At 40.4% G+C, this 20,536-nt stretch overlaps 1 protein-coding gene across 1 annotated transcript in view; it reads left to right on the forward strand.

Moving 5' to 3' along the window:
* Positions 1 to 20,536, forward strand: part of man1a1 (mannosidase, alpha, class 1A, member 1) — a 265,587-nt gene that overhangs the window by 80,662 nt on the left and 164,389 nt on the right. Inside the window, exon 2 of the mRNA XM_041804487.1 lies at positions 270 to 366. Coding sequence (XP_041660421.1) covers positions 270 to 366 — 97 coding nt within the window. The remainder of the gene's footprint in view (positions 1 to 269; positions 367 to 20,536) is intronic.

The raw sequence follows: 20,536 nt of genomic DNA on the forward strand, positions 1-20,536 counted from the left end.
CACATCATTACATTGCAGTAAAAAACTTTTTTGGGAGTATTTAAAGATCTGTGCTCTTAAATGGACCTGAAAACCTGGATCACTTACGACTCATTGTATCTTGAAGGTATCAGCCATGAAAAAATGAGTTACTGAGCTCAACAGAAAACCCAAGCTCATCTGTGAAAATGACTTAATTCTCTGTTACAGCTCAGAGTTGATTGTCGCCTTTAACTCTCTTTATTTGTCATCCTCTCCTCCCTCCCCTCCCTCCTCTTCCTCCCTGTCAGATGATGAAACATGCGTGGGACAGCTACAAGCGCTTCGCCTGGGGTTCCAATGAGCTCCGGCCTGTCTCCAAGCAAGGCCACTCCAGTAATCTATTTGGTGAGTGAGCGACCTCTCCAGCACACAAACGCAGACACAGAGGATTGATCTCTCGTCCCCTCCACCAGCGGCCCTGGCCTTTTAGATTAGCAGCCAAATTGGCCGTCAGTAGGAGACATCCATCTACAGCTGCCTCTAAATGTCAACTTTATCATATATTTATATTCTGTTTGTGCTGCTTGGGGGCTGTTGGTGCCCGAGTGTTAATGAGAGTGTTGACGTGGGGCATCTTACTCTGTCCATGTGCCTGCTGCTTTTTCTTTGTTTCAAACATTTATATTGTGAAAGCACACAGCTTGCTGCTGTTTGACTGCAGGGCTTTGTTAACAAACACAAACACTCATACACACTTTGTTAGACTTTATTCCTCTACTGGGACCAGTGGTTTATCCCCAGTTAGGTGGGTGTGTGTGTGTACAGTGAGGGAGATTATCATATTTTATCATACTGTATTGTTCACAGAGATAATTTTTTATTCTTTAGTGATACTTTACCTGCAGAAAGCCGCAGCAGTGGTTCAGTGTGTGTTGCATTTAAACAATGGATTTTCCCAACTGAATAATTAGTTGGCTAAATGGAATTTTAATTCAGATCGGCTAGTTTAGATGTGAGAAAAACATCAGAAAACTTTCAGAATTGAGCACAGTTTGTTGAGAATTGTCATCAGATCAGATAAGTCAAATTAGTTTGCCAAGTTTGGCCACATGCCTGTGCTGGATGTGGGTATTTATGGCCTTGGTTTGCTTACTCCCAAACCATACTGCTTGCTGTGTTTGTTTTAGGGATGCACCCATACACCCACTCAGTCTCAGTATTAGCTGATATGGGGAATATTGACATTTAACATCAGAAAATAATGTGGCATAAGCAAATATCAGTTGCAATTGCCTCTCCTCTATCTTTCTGAACCGTGAAGTCATCAGGAATTAAACTGTGGTCAGTAAGTCTCTCTTTGTTTACTTCATAATTGAGCCTGTAGTTTCTAAGTTTACTTCTAATTTGCTGAGGTGTGTCAAGTTGCTATTGAATACACCACATTTCCTGATGTGGGCCTTCACAATAAAAGCACTCAGAGAAAACCACAACTAAAGACTTAAATTGTTATTGATTTAGCGTAGCTTAGCAGCGATACAAGCAGGTTTATGACACTACAGAGTAGGGCTGGGCAATTAATCGCAAAACAAATCGCAGAAGTTGCAATATTTCTTAAACATGAAATGTGTCAAAATAGCAGTTTGATACCTTCATTGCTTGCAGCAGCTTTATAAGCTTAACCTCCTCCACCCCAGCCACCTCCCTTATAGCTTAAAGCTTGTTGCATTATCATATTCATATTACTATGGATTAATTGCGTCTGAAATAATTTCATTTTTTTCAATACACATTGTCATTTATGCATCAACACATATGAGGATTTCTAGGCAATTACTCCCTGGAAAGTCAAAGCATGTTGCTTGACTAACCCAGGTAGCATATTTAGAGCAGAGCCTTCCCTGCATTGTAAAACCGTCGGCTATATCCATTTTGCAATGAAATGGTAAAATATATGATGAGGGTTCCTGACTGAATGTAGGTTATAATATTGATTTATTGCTTGCATTTGTTAAAAAATGCATAAGTTGAGTAATCTAATAATAATCGCATAGTAAATTGTAATAGCAATATCAGGAAAAAAAAATGCAATTAGATTATTTTTGCAAATCGTTCAGCCCTCCTAGAGTCTACAGCTGTTTCTCTGACCTCATTTATCACTGCAGGACTCGTCTTTGAATCGTCATGGACTTAAAACAAGCAAATCTTCAGTCTAAACACACCTTTAAACAGCTGTGTAAGATGTTGTAATACAAGTCACTGCAGTCCTGGACAGGCCAACTGAGATGCTGTGCAAAGTGAACACTTGCTTCATGTCGCTGTTATTACAGACGTCAAACCTTGGGAGGAGAGAACACATCTTTCACCTTATTGCTGTGCTTCAAATTGATCATAAGGACACAAACGGGTGACATTTGGGTTGTTATCTTGCTGCTCTTTAAGCGTCAGAGTGAATCATGCTCATAGTTGGACTCAGACTGAGCTGCTTCCTGTCTCAAATCACTAATAAGCTAGATTCCATACCCTGGCAGAAATTTGAAGTGACTGTATCGATGCCGGTTTACTGCCCATCCTATCCCTTATCTTTAGTCATACTCCCTACATGTTGCTCCACATGTCAACACATTTGATTGGCTGTTTTGCTTTGAAAGTAGACACAGAAAAATGCCTCAAGAGTGAATATAGCACTAAAAGAAGCTGATCTGTTGTTAGAGCACACTTATGCCAATGGCAGAGGATCTGTGAAACTCATTAAGACTAATGCCATGATCAAATTAATCTGTAATTGGTTTCTTCTAGTTATGAGAGGAGGAAGAAGGAAAATATTGAGATAAATCTGCTTTGAGTTTGAGTGGCTCATATTAAAAAAGCAAACAGAAACTCTTGAATGCACATTAAATGCACATTATGCAATTTAATGAGCAACAATGTAATAAAAACACATTTTAAGCTTTACTGAGTGTCACAGAACCATGCACATGTTACATCCGCATCATTTAAGTGTTTGTACACATAATGAAGCCTAATTTATTCAGGCTGATTGGATTAATAAGAGCAGGAATTGGAATTTCAATTCACAAAGACCTCTTTCTCTCTCTCTTGACCTAATTAAATCCTCAATCAGAATATTTGTTTGGCCACCTTCAGCTCCAGATGAGTGAGCGTGTTTCTTTGTGTGTGTTAGCGGGTAGTGAATGTGACAGTTGAGAGCAGCACCGTTGCGAGCTCTCGACGAGATAAGATGGCATTCATGTGTGAAGGAGTAGCTGTGCCTCCACTGCTGATAAGACTCGTCTCTTGACACCAGAATACACTCACGTACTTGATCTGTTCAGAAGTTTCTCCCAGCGTCGTCGTTGTTGGGCTTTTTTTTTTTTAAAGTGATGCCCTCTTATGTCAAGCTGCAGCTCTGTGTGAGCGAGAATTACCATTCACATTAAAATGCACCATCTTTTGAAAAATATTTTTTCCCACTTTAACACATTAGGCACTGTTCAAAACATGCTCTGGAAAATAAATAGGTGAATGAAAATGTATAATAAGGTATGAATCAATTTGTTAGACTTGAGTGCAATCATCAAATTTGAAATAATGTTTGATTTTGCATGTTAACACAGCTACACTCTTCTTTCAGCTATATTATTTTTAACTTTCAAGGAAATGTTTGTTTTTTCAGCTGCTGAATGCTTTAATCGTTTTACCGACACCATGCCAACTGCAATTCTGTACCTGACAAAAGGCATGCTTCAGGTTTTTTGGAGCACTATTTCTCTTAATTTATCTGTATATGTTTTAAATTAGCTTATGCATGCATTTAATGCTCATCTTACTTCCTTTCCATTATCTTATTTACACACAGTTTATCTTGTCTTGCCTCACACCATAGCTTTATTTTTATGTCCTTCAGCCCTTCTGCCAAGATTTATCAGCAGTACTTTTCATTAAGGCACTAAGATAACATTACTCCCACTTTTAAATGTCTCACTCATTATTCCATCATCATAAAAGTCATTTTATATACATATGTTTGTGTGTATATTGCAGCTTGTTTTCAACGACTCTACTAAACTAAGACTGCGTGATAACAGTGTCACCAAAGAGCTGCAGAAAATTACTGGCACTAAAATGACAAAATAAGATGTAGGCACACCCAAATATCGTCTATATGAGGGAAACAGAATGGTATGTCAGAGCAGTACAGTTTGAACTAAACCAACATCTAGCTAAGTTTCCACACCACTGAAAAGCCTCGGTCAAGTTGCAGTTCACATCATGAATGTTTAACCAATTACAATTTCATTGTCTGTGTTCATAGCTTCAAGTCATGTGACCTGCACAGAGGCCTTTAAGGCAAAGAAGCTTATTACAGTGGCAGCCAACACTGACTATTATGCGCAGGCTTAAAAATTCTAATGTTTTTTAATGATGCATATCTGCATCAACTGGCAAAAGAAGGAAAACTGAGATGATAATTTAACATGTGAATGTGAAGCACTTTGGACACTGAAGCCTGAAGCCGGGTATACACTGTGCGATTTCAAGGTGACCATAAGACAATCATGGCAGAATGACAGCTGTCTGAATCGCTTACAACGCACGACCATCGTGCACGACCTGAGTGCCCACACTGTACGAGTGCAGTCGAAACAGACTGTGACAGAAATCCACTGAGTTTCCATTTCAGAAAGTCTCACACACTCAGGGTAAAGTGTTTGCAGTCATATTCCCTCTCTCTCTCTCCAGCTACCTCTCTCTATCTTCACACACAAACAGCATCACCATCCGTGTCTGCTGCAGGTCTGCGGGTAGGAATATTTCCTGCTCATTTATTTCCTTTACCATAGCAGCGGTGCATCAGATGTTGTCATGATAATTTAGGATGTTGTCTGGCAGTTTAGAAAGGAAAACAATCCCCCAAAGTTGAGGATTCTGCTTGCGTTTCTGCTCTTTCTGTGAGTCTGTCTGGTTCATACGACCAAAATATCAAACAGGCCAGAAATCCATCCAACCAGTTGGGAGCAGCTCATGGTGTCATATGCGGGATGTGGCCCTGACTCCATCCAGCGCATTCTGGGTCTTCCCCAAGGTCTCCTCCCAGCCGGCATTTCCCGAAAAACCTCCATAGGGAGGCATACTCAGATGCTCGAACCACCTCAGTTGGCTCCTTTTAATGCGAAGGCGCAGCGGCTCCACTCCTAGTTCCCTCTGGATGTCTGAACTCCTCACCCTATCTCTAAGGCTGAGCCTGGCCAACCTCTGGAGAAAACTCATTTCAGCCTCTTGTATCCGCAGTCTCATTCTTTCAGTCATTACCCAGAGTTTGTGTCCATCGGTGAGGGTTGGGAGGAAGATTGACCGGTCCCGCTCCCTCTTCACCACACTGGTCTGGCACAATGCCTGCAAAACTCCCTTTTACCCTTAGTCATGAACAAGACCCCAAGATACTAAGGCAAGAACTGATGTATGTTTTTACACCAGATGAGGATTCGTTATAAAGCCTGTGAAACTCGATAGCAGTATTGATAATCTAAAGTGTTACTGATTTTCGGGTTGTATTGTGGAGGGTGCAACTGGGTACACCTGGAGCGATGGGGCATGGACCTGGCACAGGCCTGGAGGATGGCCATCAGGAGGCCAGAGTACAACAGGACCACATAGCGAAGTGCTGAACCGGCATAAGCTCCCATACCTGACCTGACCTGATTGTGTGCCATGAAGCTGCCTAACTTGACCTCCTTTGATGGCCTTTGATTGGCTCTGATTTTAGCCTTGAGTAGAATTTTTGGCTCGTTGTGTCTCCTGTCTTTGAAAGCTGTCTCAGTCTAGTCCTTAATGCAGTTTTAACTTTGAAACTTGGCTGCATAAAAAGAAGAGATTAGAATTTATAATGTGGAGTTATTTTTGAACATCAAATCTCCTGAGGTGTTTCTGAATCTTACATTTCTATGAAAAGAGAGTTTGAATTATGAGTGAGCTGTTAATTTTGGGGTTTCTGCTCATATATTTGTGTAACAACAATCATCTAAATACACTAGTGACAGGATGACAGCACTTTTAAAGAAGCATATACCGAGTGTTATGAGGAAAGCTTGAAGCTGTAGATTTGAGGCAGGCTTGCTTTATTCAATTTAGGCTCTGAGATGATTCTTCTGATGTTAGCCTCCCTTTTGTCTGTCTAGATCAAGTCCTATCAGAGTGATTTTTTAAAGCTTTCAGAGGACTGTCAAGCGTCTGCTCCTCTGTAAACAAGTACAGACTTTTTTGGTATATTTAGGGGAATATGTTTTAAAAGATGTGGTAATTTAGGGACTTTCCTAGAGTGAAACATAAAAACATGCAAAAAGTCCCACTCAGTCTATTCCATTATGGAGTCTGGGGGATTTGTTGGCTTATTTTTAATGATTGCCTTCTTATGTTTAATGAGGAAATTCAATCAGCTTTGTGTAAATTCAATCCACTGTTTCATTACTTGAATTTATCATATGTAAATGTAGAATAGAGCAGAGCAGCTGAGCGAATACTAATTTTAAGATAAGCCTGTCCTCATCTCTGTTAGTATTTCCTCTCCATCCTTCCGTCATGCCAGTGCCATGCAAAATTACAAAGGTTTTAGTCAGCTGCTCCCTGCAGAGCCGCGGCCATCAGTAGGTAAGACAGCCCCCGCCTCAGGCCCTTGTCACAGCCATTTCCAGCTCCTATAGAACATGTCGTATGGTGATAATATTAGCCCGCCTGACCTGGAAAATTACACAATGAATGAACTTCACATACCTGAGGCTGTTTCCTTGATTCACAGCGAGCTCGACTGCTGGTTCACAGTAGCCAGGAGGGTTTGAAATTAACATCTAAGTGTACGAGGAAGGTTCAGTATGTCCTTTCAAAATAAACATCATCAATAGTTCTTGAGCTTCTCCGGGTTCTCCATGAGGCTGGTACACAGCAGGGTTTCTGGAATTATTTGCAAAGCTGCCTCTGAGAAGATGAAAAGAAGACATTTACTGGTTTAATCTGTTTCATCATGCAAAGGAAACTACAAACGAAAAGGCGTGTAATGGTTCATGGAGGTTACAGCAAGGTTCACATGTTTTTGGGTACACATTTTGGTACAAGTGAGGGTGACAATTTCACATAAATGAAAATTATAATTGCATTTAATTGATTAGTCTAAGGTCAAGAAAACACTCTGGAAACATAAAAAATCAAGCAACAACAGCACAGCATTATGGTGTAATAAGAAGCTAGTTTGTACAAGGTTAGCAGTGCCAGCAATGCCAGCCTTCAACCCTCTTTGCAGGTCAACGTCCACATTCCTGTGCTCATTATGTGAGTTTAACCTAGCATAGCTTATTCAACTTTATACCCATTTTCTAGATCAAAAAAGTGCTCAACAGTGCAGTTCCTATAAGATGCTACCAGTGCTATCAGCACACTGTTGTTTACAGCAGATTGTAAAGCATTATGACTGCATGGCAGCTGCCATTAACTTAAGCTAAAGTGGCTATAAGTGGCAGGCAGCTGCATTAGAGTTTAATGGAACACATGACCAGCACCATAGGCTTGTACTGATTAAAATCATGAAGAATTAGGTTAATTGATACAGAGGAATTATAATTTAACACTTTAATAGTCCACACTTTACATGACAATCGCGCTGATTGTTGGGCTGATTCCCTCCTTCTGACCAAAGTCAGGGAGGCCTGGTCATCAGATGGTTCCCAAGATTATCTTGCTAGATTATCCTGTGGTGTACAGTGTCTTAAGAGTAAGTTTTTCCTTCCCTGACCTTATCAGAGGTGCTCCAACTCAGGATTGTAAATATCAGATATAGTAAATATTAAACATGTTGGGTATTTCTGACCAGAAATCCTGATGTGTGTGGTCAACACCAAGAAAAGCTGAGCACAAACAAATAGAACAGGGCGATAGCCAATCAGAAAGCTTGCTGGCTAAGGGAGGAAGTAACACAAAAACACACCCATGGCAAGGATAGTAAATGAGAAGTAAGACGCCAGAAAGAGAGGAGGAACTTGTTTATTTGTGGCAACAAAGTAAGGTTTTAACAACGTTGTATCTAGACTACAGACCAGTTGGCAAGGGGTGGTGCTTAACCAAAACTGAAACCACAGTATGCTCAGCCTTATTAGCAGTTTGACTCTAAAGTCGTATTCATACATGCAAGTTTTGGTGTTTTAGACTGGGCCAAGACTCTGGTAGTCATTGACAGAATCCATCTCTGTGTAGTGTTGTGTTGATCCTCTTGTTCTACACCACACTATACAAACAAAGCTGTGAAATCTGTGATTATTTGTCATCATATGTGGGATCTCTCACATTGAAAAATATCAGTTTAGATAAGCTATTTGAGCTGTGTTTCTACCGGGTGGTTTTGGTTAGATTGAGTACGGTTTGGTACGGCCTCACTAGCAAGGCTACACCACCAGCTTTAACACTTTTTCATGCCTCACAGCGTCAAGTTCCCTCTGCACCTCCTCCTCAATGACAGTCGCTAGGAAGGTCTGGACCTGCGAGGTCCCCTATGGGGTGGTACAACTCAATGACAGCATTAATAAAATATTAACAATGGTAATATTCATCTTTCTACATCCTCTGAATATTTAAACACTGCAGGTTCCATGTTTGTGTCTATTACAGCTGTTGTCCAGGGGGTGACTATTCTTCTAACCATCAGTTAACTGCATTGTGTTTGTTGTGTGTGTAAGCGCCACCATTTTGGGATGGATCTGTAAGCTTTGCAAGGGTGCCAAAAAAGTAGGATGGCACAGGTCAGTTATTTGGGACCCTTTCCAATTTTTGATAATGGAAATTCAAATAAACGCATACCATGCTTTACAGAACTGAACCATACCGCTTGGAGGAAACAACCTCTTTGTCTCAGAGTGGCAGGCTTTGGTCCATGGAGCAGTTAAAATGTTTAGACTGTCTTTTTCGTACTACAGAACTCCGTGTTGATGTTTTTCTTCATATTTATATGTTTAATTACCCTTGGTTACATCATCTCTCTTGCAGTTTTATTAAAAACTGGGATTTGAAGTACTGATGAGCATCACAACACAGACAACATAACAGGCCACTGCTAAGTCCATGTGTAGTTGAGTACTCATTCATAAGGTACTGTAAAATCCATCCATCCATCTTCATCTGCTTATCCAGGGCCGGGTCACGGGGGGTAACAGGCTAAGCAGGTCCAGGTCCCTTTCCCCTGCGACACTTTCCAACTCCTTCTGTGGGATCCTGAGGCGTTCTCAGACCAGACAGGATATTTCAGTCCTTCAGCGCATTCTGGGTCTCCCCCACGGTCTCCTCCCAGGCGGACGTGCCTGGAACACCTCCACAGGGAGGCGACCAAGAGGCATCCTGATCAGATGCCTGAACCACCTCAAATGGCTCCTTTGATCTGAAGCAGCAGCTCTACTCCTTGTTCCCTCTGGATGTCTGAACTCCTTACCCCATCTCTTAGGCTGAGCCCAGCCACCCTCCAGAGGAAACTCATTTTAGCCACTTATTTCTGTGATCTCATTCTTTCGGTCATTACCCAGAGTTCATGACCATAGGTGAGGGTTGGAAGGTAGATTAACCAGTAAAATGAGAGCTTTGCCTCTCAGCTCACCACAACAGTCCGGGACAACGCCTGCAGTACTGTCGATGCGGCGCCTGTCAATCTCCTTTTTACCCTCACTCATGAACAAGACCCCAAGATATTTGAACTCCTTCACTTGGGGCAAAGACTCACTCCCCACCCGGAGTGAGCAATCCTCTGTTTTCCACTGAGAACCACTGTAAAATTCCATCCCTAACTTAGACAGGCACTTACGTACTTCCTACAGAGCTGCCCACTTAAAAAGCGTCAGACTGTGTGAATCCTTTTTGGGCGTGGGGTTGAATCTGCCCCTTCTGTGGTCATTCCCTGAAGGAGAAAACCTCCTCAGTGTCAGATGCCAGCTGTGCCCTCAGCTGTTGGCTTCTCAAGTGTTCGGATGCATTTGCACTGATTCAGGAAGGTTTTAATGTGCTGTAATGTTCTCCATATTTTGGGGGTTGGAGAGCATTTCTCATCAAATCTTACAGATGCAAAAGACTTAAAGAGTCTGCAGGTTTTACATAACCAGGAATAAACATTTCATATGATCTGTCAGATGGTACAGCTCCATTTTTCTAACATTTAACTGCTACTTTTAAAAAGTCCTTCACATCTGAAAACAACTTTCAGTCACCAGCGGCTAAGAAGAATTACCTTTGTCTGTCCTTTCATTCTTTCACCAGATCTAAAGTTAATAAAAGTTGTGTCTTTGAACAGATATGCACATGGCTAATGAATAAAAAAAAAACTGAACCCATTCCCAGAGTGGGAATCCCCCTACCAAAGATCTTTCTAAAACATTGGCAGGCAGCGATATTTTTTATTTTTTAACCAGATACTTTGGCAGAAAAACAACCATGACTTGGATCTATTTCATCAAACAGAATGACGAAATATGTTTTTAAGACCAAAACATTTCAAAAGCAAAGAGCCAGACATCACGAGGAAGCTGCTGTCTGCTCCTGATACTAAAGTACAGATTGAGTATCCTATTGAACAGCTTTTCTTAGTCTGTTATTAATTTACTGTTAGCTCTTGTGCTCTGCAGACAGTAAGCCTGGTATTTGAATAAAGCCTGGAGGGAAAATAAGGCTCATTTTAGTGTTTGACAAATTGTTCAAAAGGTCAAGATGCCAATTAAGAAGCAGTGGAAGAGTAGCTCATTTAATATTGCATATGGATGCATAGAAATGTGCCATTTAATGCTTAAAGAAGTCTCGTCATCAAAGCCATGGCTGAGTTTTTCTGTATAAATAAAGGTTAATAATGCTGTTATCACCTATTTTGCAGAGAAACAAATGCGTATTGTGTATTCTCATATTCATTATCAACATGGTTTGGTCTTGCCATAAATAACATTATTTTCTCTCATGGACCTAGAATTTGGATTCAACCAGCTTTGGCTTTCCCTCGCAACCTCTTTGTTGCAAATTGGTAACAGGAAACAGCTTTGTTCTAAGAAACAAGAGCAGTGTGTTTGTATTAATAGCTGGTTTCATCTGAGGTTATTGTGGCGGACACCATAGTGACCAACCACACAACAAGGCTGCAGAGTTCCTCTTTGACTGCTTGTTAAATACATGCACAACCTGGTTTACAAGGCACACTTTTTATACCTATTTTATCTGAAAAGCTGGTTGCAACATTGGTACTAGAATGTAGAGCGTGCACTGTCATTACTGCAAGTTCAGCTACTGCATCACCCCAGCCTGAAACTTCTGATCATTCACCCCCAACTGATTGTGTATTACAAGCTTCACCTCTCAAAACATGAAGGGATACATGACATTGAAGACGAGGCTGACGGTGCCACTTTTTAACAGCTTTTCCCCTCTTTAGATCGCAATCCTGCATGGAAAGAGAACAGCTAACCCACTATGTAAATAAACCTTGTGGAGGATCAGTTTGATTAATAATTTTCCTCAATTAAAGACCCTGTAAAGTGAAAATAAATTCGTATTTAGGTTTGTTATATAAAAGGTCACTGTGTTATGAACCCCTAAATCAGTGTTACTCAACCCTGCTCAACCAAAGAGCCAAGCTGTTGAAAAATGCCTTTGCAAGAGCCACAATCTAAATGGTGAAGTGGCAAAATGGCCTTAAGTTGCATTGAAAATGAGTGAAAGGTGTCAAAAATGGGGAGAATCAAAACGAAATTGAGTTACCCCAGTCAAAAAGTGGCAAAATTTGAGTGAAAAGTGACTAAAATGGGCAAAAAGGTTGTAAAAAGGTGGGATAATGAGGGAAAAGTGGTATTTAATGGCATAGGGCAGTTTAAATGGGCCGAAAGTGGCAAAAAAGGGATACATTTTGCAAAAAAAGCAGCATAAAAGCGGTTAAAACTAATGAAAATGGCAAAAACAGGACAAGAGTGGCTAAAATGGGCAAAAATGTCTAAAAGAAGTGGTAAAAATGGGCTAAATGCAGCAGAAATTGATTAGAAGTGGCAAAAAATGTTTAAAAAAAAAAGGACATAAAATTGCAAATAAGGGCAATGGAAATATACAGAGAAAAAATAAAGGTTGACAGTTAAGTTTGACTATTAAACCTACTGTATAACCGTGGGAAACAAACTGATTAATGTGACTTGCAATGGGTAATTTTTGAGGTCGACGTTTTAATTTTTAAGGTTTTTCTAGGGAATAGTATTTCAAATTAAGACATTAAAGAGCCACAAATGATCAAAAAAGAGCCGCATGTGGCTCAAGAGCCACATGTTGAGTATCACTGCCCTAAATCAAATTTCTGTCATATAAAACATCTCTAGGTTTATAAAATTAAGCTTCAAAATCATGAAAAATTAGTCAGTAAAATCTGCTTCAGGATGGTGTGGGTGTGTCTGTTGAATGAGCTAAAGCCACGTCCACTCAGGAAAAATATGTCCTCTCAGATTTAAAAATGTTATAATCTGAATTTTGAACTTAAGAGCAGAGCGTAGCTGCTTGGCTCTGTGCCAGAGAAAAGATAAAATCAGTTTTTCTGGCTCAAATCTCTGTTATGATGCTTTAAATGATCCATAGACCACTGTGGCTGATAGATTTGGCAAAAAAACAAGAACAAAGAAACAAGAACAAAAAAACAGCATTTAACTGAGTGTTAACTTTCAATAAAGGCAGTGACATCAGCTTACAACAGACTTTACTGAGATGAACTGCCCTGTGATTTTACATTGTAGAGTTAGAGGAGTGGAGTTATTCCCCACTGTGGACTCGTGATGTCATGAGCCCACATATTGGCCCCGCCCACATGAAACTAAGCCAGGAAAGAGGTGAAAAACTTTCTGTCTAAATCCAGAATTCAGTCACATGTAGATCTCAGTGTTTCACATTTTTACAGCAACCATATTCCAACATATCTAGTGTGTTAAGACAAGAACTTTGGATTTCACTTTACAGGGTCATTAAAGATCAACCAAGGTAAGCTGCACAGGTCACAGGCTGTTGGTTTGTACTACCCATCTATCACTGAACAGGCTCAGGCTGGCCTATCCTCTGACTCCACTGAATGTACACACTTCCACATTTAGATATGTGTATGCACAGCACAGGAAATGAGAACTGAGAAAAGTTGGTTCATCAGAGGTCATTGCAGGGGAAGCACACTAGTTGAATTGCCACTAAGCAAAGATCAGTATTTTACAGAGCAGCAGCTGCTTCCTGCTGCAGCAGAGACCAAGGCGACAACAACAAAATGATAAGGCCGCCACAGGGTGCCTCCTCTTATTGCTTTTTAAATTACCTAATTTCCCCATCTGGATGATTAGTTTAAAAGCCCCGAAAACCTCAGTTATCAATCTTTTTACAATTAACAGTGAGCTTCTACATGAACAACAAAGTTTTCCACCAAAGTTTTTGGTTATTTCTCATTTCTCTTGATGAGTTTTTCGTCTTTTTTTCACTCATTGCCTGAAACGCTGTGGTGAATCTGCGTGACTTCAACTACTATTTGATATGCTTCATATCAGTCTTACATCTGCACTCATTATCATAAATGTTAGTGTTAATCTAAGAGCTGCTTGACTTCAGCTGCTTTAATTAACATCAACAAGTTTTATTCCTCTTTGTTGTTAATACAAGAATGAGCAGCCATTTACCGAAAAACCTGGGATTTAAGTCACCCTAGTGCACAAGCTGCAGAGAATCTCCCCAAAGAGAAAAAGGTTTCAACTGTCCTTCTGCATGATGGGTTTTCATTTTGCTCAGCAAAGTCCATAATGTGCAGTTTCTGTGCAGCTGTGTTGCTTTTTTTATCTGTTTTTGTTGCATGGAATTTGCACATCTACAAGCTGCTGTCTTCAAGTCTTTCTGAGGAGTGTTTTCAGTCAAAGCAGCTCTCTACAGGTTTATATACCGGACGATATACTCGCTGTTGTCTTTATATGAAGGATTATGACCTAATGAGGGAGAAAAGCGGTTAAAAAGTAGAGCCACTGTGGTCCGTGTGTGTCACTTGTAATACATGATGGAGAAGGGGAAGTTTCATTCACATTAGTAGTGGTGTTTAAGCTCCAATAATCTTTTTAGTTGAAAAAACAGGAATTAAAAGAGTGGCTTATACACTGGATAATACAGTGGGTTACACTGATGTTGCTACCTTTAAACAACACATACTTTTACCATTAAAATTTGCATTGTAGCATGTAATATGTTTGATTTGTTGGTGTTGTTGTTGTCTTGATCTACACAACATGGACAAAAGTATTTGGCCACACCTGTTAATTACTGAATTCAGATGTTTGAATCAGACCTGTCACCACAGATGCAGTCTCCATTTGCAAACATTTAGGGTCGTTCTGAAGAGCTTAATGACCTTGAGCTGGGTACTGCAATGGATGCCACTTTTGCAATGAGACAGTTCAGGAAATTTCATCCCAGCTAGATATTCCACAGTCAACTGTATTATAGGTGATATTATGAGAAAGTTGAAGCATTTAGGAAAAACAGCAACTCAGCCACAAAGCAGAAGACTGCGTAAAATCACAGAGTGGGGTCAATGACTGCAAAGGAGCGCTCTGCTGATTCTAAAGCTGATGAGTGCTAAACTTTCACTAAACTTTCATGTCAAACTTTGCAGCAGGAGCCTCATCAAATGGATTTCCATGGCCGAGCAGCTGCATGCAAGCCTTACATCATCAAGTCCAATGCATAGGACAATGCTGTGCTTCCAACTCTGTGGCAACAGTTTTGGGAAGACCCTTTTCTATTCCTACATGACTGCTCCGGTGCACAAATAAAGGACTATAAAGACACGAGTTCAGTGTGGAAGAATCTGTGGCCTGCACAGAGCCTTGACCCTCAACCCCATCGAGCACCTTTGGGATGAACTGCAATGGCGATTGCGAGCCAGGTCTTCTCGTCCAACATCAGTGCCTGACCTCATCAATGCTCCACAGAATAAATGGGCACAAATTCCAAGAAAAACACTCCAAAATCTTGCTTTTGGACAGGAGTCTGGTTGTGCAGGTTTCTGCCAGTTAACAGGGAGTTGTTCCTCACCACTGCCACTTTGCTTCATGTCACCAATTGCCTTGTTCATGTTAGATTAATGCTGGATCTTTGTGAGTATTACAGCAAATAATGGTCTAGACCTGCTCTTTATATAGACCATACTGAGAGAATATTTGTTTTACATTTTCGCTCCAGGATTGAAGATTGAGATTGATTAATAATTTGTGTGAGAAAAGGCAAAGCGACACAAATCAGCACTTGAATACTTGAGCTCAGATGCATCACTAATGTCACTGCAGCTAGGTTTGTAGTCTACACATAACTTGTTTATGACCTGAGCTCTCTGGTGTGCCCTCTAGAGGTTTCCCTCAGTAATATATGTCACGTACAGGCAAGTATATTTACAAGAATTCCTCCAGACACTGCTAAACACATGCAAGCAAGGTGAAACAGCAAGCATATCTCCGGCCTCTGTCTTTATATTAAAATGACTTTTAAAAGCAACACCACATTGTATTTGGATTAAACTAAAGAGCCTTGTTGCAGTATAAATGCACATGAATCTGAACCTGAAGGTCAGACTGATTGTTGATCCACTAGATGCCTAGACTTGTGTAACTGCTACTCCTCTATCCCAGTCATCAATGACATTTTATTGAGATTTCTGGCCTTCATGTCAGTACAGCTCTATAGATACAGTTGGTGCAGCTTGTAAATGATCTGTCTGGTTTTATAGATGCTGACTGATTGTGACATTTTGGATGCAGTGTCCATATTAGTGTGCAAAGTTGATGGATTAATTTAATAAACGTGTCCGACGCCTACTTTCTCAAAGTCATAAACAGTTATGTCAGTAAAATTGCTGATGTTATGCTTGATTTCTATCTAAACCATCTCGTCCTCCTCGTCCTTATCTTCTTCCTTTGTTGCTGCTAATTATGGCGTGACCATTACAGCGATTTGAAGGACAGTATTAGTATTTTTTTGAGATCTTATCAGCCACAATAGAATAGCTTCCTGTCCCTGGAGAGACTGAACATTCTGCCTTTTTTTGCTAAAATTAAATACAGCCTAAGGCGACAAGGCATCCATCCCTCCTTCTGTCGTTTCCAATCCCTCTCTCCATCTCTCAGCGCTTAACTCGGCTGTCTATAACCGGCAGGCTGCTGTTGAGACACAGGCCACAGGAACAGGTACACTTCATGTGTCTGTTTCTAAATCCAGAGCGGGTCAAATCCTGTTGTGACATTGTAGTTTAAGAACAGGAACACTCAGGCTTTAACCTTCTGAATAAAGATGTAAGAAAAGAGCCTGGTGGGAGTGAAATGTCAGATTGACAAAGAGGCTCTGCTCTAATTGTAACATTTCAGGTTTGAGGAGTATTTTGAATTATTTAGCCCGTCTTCCAGAGAACTCATGTAAGTATCTGACTCCAACATTAGCTGTCGACCACTGGGGCTTTTTCCACTCAGATCGCTCTGACCAGAATATGTAAAACGCCCCCCAGATGATGAATTATCACCTTGTTAAGTTTCTCCAGATCATCAGGAGCTCAGTGGCAGTAAATTGTCAGCCTAGCCTTAAGCTACATCTTGACTGCTGTTGGACATTTAAGAATTTAATTTAATCTCAGGTCCATTATAAAACAATGAGCCAGAGGTGGGGATTGTTCCAAAGCTTTACCACAGAGTCCAGGTGTTCTTTTACAAGACCGCAGTGGTGATTTAGGAAGACTCATCTGATGTAGTGCTGAGACATCTCAGAGAAGAGTCATCTCAGTGCAAATTAACTTAATTCTCCAAAGGAATTCAGTTAAAAGTAGCCCAGAGATTACATTAACAAAATTTTTAATTTCATAGGTGGCTTTCAATCCAAGTGCGTGGTCCAGGATCCCAAAGTCTGGTTCGTCTCGGTCGGTGTGAATGAAGATGAACCGCACCCGAGCCAAGGCCCACTTTGGGAGGTAGTCTCAAGTGGACTCTGTACGGTTCAGATAAGATGTCAACTACGCCTGGATATAAGACAGAGTGTTGTATCAGCTATATGGCATCATTGTAAAAACAAAACTTTTTCCCTGATGTGGCAGTTTGCTCACATTTTTCCTCGATAAATTGGCAGAATCAAGGCAACAAACTGCCTGTTATGATTCACCTTAGGGATGAACACAAGTTGTGATCAGTAAGATGAGATGCAAAGGCAATAAAAGTCTCCTGTCACCTCAAAAATTGCCTCAAGGTGCAGTGCGAACCCATTTATTCCTCTGAGCTGCTGTAGAAAAGAAGAGTGTGTTTTTACTATCTTTTTTTTACGATCTAAAGTGATTTAAAAACATCCATGGTGGAAGGATGGACTTTTTGGCCAGGTTAAAAGAAAAAGAATCTTTGCTCAGATCATGACCCAAGTGGAGCCATGGTAGCATCTTCTTCTTTCTTCCACTTGGCAGGTTTGTAAACCAGTGACGTGCATGCTGCCACTTTCTGTATCAGACTAAGCATAGACGCAAGTTGGCCCAGGCATGGATCGATATTGTTAGTGTGAAAGCAAGTTCAAAGTAATCTGGCCAAGTGTGAAAGCACCCTTATACATAACTTGCATTGGATTGGCATCACTGTGCTGTAGATAACTGGCATACTCAGAACTCAAAACATGGCTGAACATACAGGATCATAATCGACAGCCTCTCTGTGACACTTTTACACACTGAGTCTGTTATTTTTGGATGAATTTTTCTTCGAATACGTAATCTGAAAAGACAGCACGCAATTGAACCTTGCACACTGAACCTGTAGCGTTTTTATTTGCATTTATGGTGAAAATTCATAAAATGTGGCAAATTGTTTTAAATTGTGTGCAAACATGATTAGAACAACATAAGCTCAATTTTCTTTTTTAACTTGCAAAAAATTCAGATGAAAATGGCTTCTGTCCAAAGGTCCTCAAGGTTGTTTTTGTTGCTTATTATTGTGAGCTAAATATTGAAATAACATTGACAGAAAGGGCCACATCACAGGCGCCCAATCTCTCTTTGTCTCCATTATGTGCTATTCAGGCTGTCTCCCTATTGAACTGCATGTTCAAGCATGTGCAGTTTGACACATCATGAAATGAAAACAGAACAGCCTGCTATTGGTTGTTAGCCCCTCATGAAGCAAGGGGAGACAATATGGCAGTTAGCATTCAAGCTAGGAGCTCAAAAGAATCAATAAAAAGACGTTTCATTTCGGATTCACTGGTGTGGATTTAATCTTTAATGTCACCAAAAAGTCATCCAAGTTCCAGCCTTGATAGAAAAGCTTCCATTAAGGCTACCAAGATGTGGATAGCATCACTGGAATGGCACAGTGGCTAGCTTCAAGAGGAGAAACACTAAGAGGCTGTGATTTATGGTTTCAAAATGATTTGACTCAATAACCAGTGCCACTTTTTTTGTATATGACAACACCAATCTGGAAGGTTTTTGACTAATACATACAGTGTAATGAAAGTCATGCTGCCTCCTCCAGTCTTTGCTGATGCAGTAGTTTCTTTTTTCTCCTTTGTTTGGTTCTTCTTCACTGTTCCAGTAACCATAGTTCTTGTTTAGATTGTCGAGCTGTGAAGAAGAATTATTTTCTGGTTATAAGCTAACATATAGCATGGCTAAATGAAGCAAAATATAAAGTTCAATCAAACCATATCAGGTCGGTGCATAAACACCTGTACTCACCCATACCTAACCCTCATTTTCAGCAGCACTGAATGTATTTACAATACTAGTATTGGAATTTGAACAACTCCAGTTCTGTGTACAGTCTCGACTCTTGCAGCTGTTTGTTGAGTGTCAAACAGTGATTGTGTCAACCTCATTATGAATCTGTGCAGGTTTTTACTGCATCATAAGTAGCAGATTTGCACATATTTCTGTGTGAGAATACTCAGTGGTATGAGGTGTATTACTCTCAGTATTAGCTGATTTCTAAATGATGGATACTTTCCAGGTTTTTGGTCATTGTTCATGTTATTCCATCAAAGATGGTTATAGTGACCCTCGTATCATTCATGCTGTTTTGGTGTCTAAATGTTAGCATATGCAGCATCTATCTAGTGCTGCTGTCTGTGTAGCTTCCTGTCTCTGTGGTTTCCTCTCTGCTCCTCTTTAATTGGCACAGCTGACAGGCCACTGGCTGCTTTTCACAACAGCCAAACAATCTAAAGGTTGAAACATGGTTCTTCCCGCCTGGGCTCGCCTCTCATTCTAGCTGAGGGCCAGCACAGAAAGGCGCTCATGTGTTCAACCATCCAAAAAAACTCCCCACAGGCTTTGTATGCGTGTGTGTGTGTGTGTGTGTGTGTGTGTGTGTCCCTTTCTGAACTCAGGATGGCTCTGACTCGTCTACAGCAGGAAAGGTCACTACCAATGTTTCCTGTTGCAGGAAAAAGAGGAAAGGCTTGATATTTTTAGGGTTGTTTGCCATCTAGCTGAGTGTGATTTGGCCTTGGGTATGACAGAACATTGTTTGTGTGTGTTTTGGGCTTGTGTGTTGATTTGTGTTTGTGAACTAAGATGCCATCTGTCTCTTGGTCTAAGCTGTGGGCGATTTCTGAGGAACATTGAGCACACCTATAAGTCTGAGTACCTGGAACAACATCTTTAATTCCAACAAGAAGCATTTGGAGTTCAGCTCACAACTTGAACATTAACCGGAAGAATGTAACACACACTTTGGATATTACAATGAGTAATCAAAGATAATTTAGGAACAGAGCTTTTGTTGCTTCTCATTCATCCTATTTTTTCTTGAGACTCACAATAGTTAATAAAAGACAGACTCATGACTGATATTTCACACTTTGGGATATTCATGGTGGGCGACTTTAGGGGTATTTAAAGATTAAATCCATGTTGAATGTCTTTTTATCCACTTTATAATCCATTTTCACTCAGTTGTGCTTTTACTTAGCATGCTAACCCACTATATTGTTTTCCTACAATGCTTTGTGAGAGGCTGTGACAATCAATGCCAAGCTGTTCAGTCGTCGAATCATGAGACGGCCTCAATCACTCATAATGGAGAAAAAGAAAGAAAGAGAGAGAACCTGTGATGTGTCCCTCTGTGTCACTGCAGACACTTGGCATAATTACAGCCAATTCAAAAAAAGCACAAGGGAGTTTTTTTTGTAAATATGTGAATATTTTGAAGACTTTTTTTGATCACAGAATGATTATTTTTTCACTTTTTGGTCCCCAGTGGTAGGGGAACAAGATTGCAAAAAGTCCTGGTCATTATTGTTTACTGTATGTCACACATACAAATCTTTCAGATTTAATTTCTGTTTACTTTTTTTGTCATTTTAGTCCCATAACTTGACATTACTGCTGTAGATGTATTCTTAAAGCCCAGGTTGTCCTGTAAAAAAGGATGTTTAGAGCTTGACTGTTTTAAAGCTTTTTAAGACAACAAGTCCAGGCGAGACAAAATGGTTGAAAATAGCTGAGGAATTGAAGGGTTAAAGAAATCAAATGGTGCATTGCCAGATTAGGCATTATGCTTTT

Source organism: Cheilinus undulatus, linkage group 14 (genome assembly GCF_018320785.1).
Source record: "Cheilinus undulatus linkage group 14, ASM1832078v1, whole genome shotgun sequence".
NCBI lineage: Eukaryota > Metazoa > Chordata > Actinopteri > Labriformes > Labridae > Cheilinus > Cheilinus undulatus.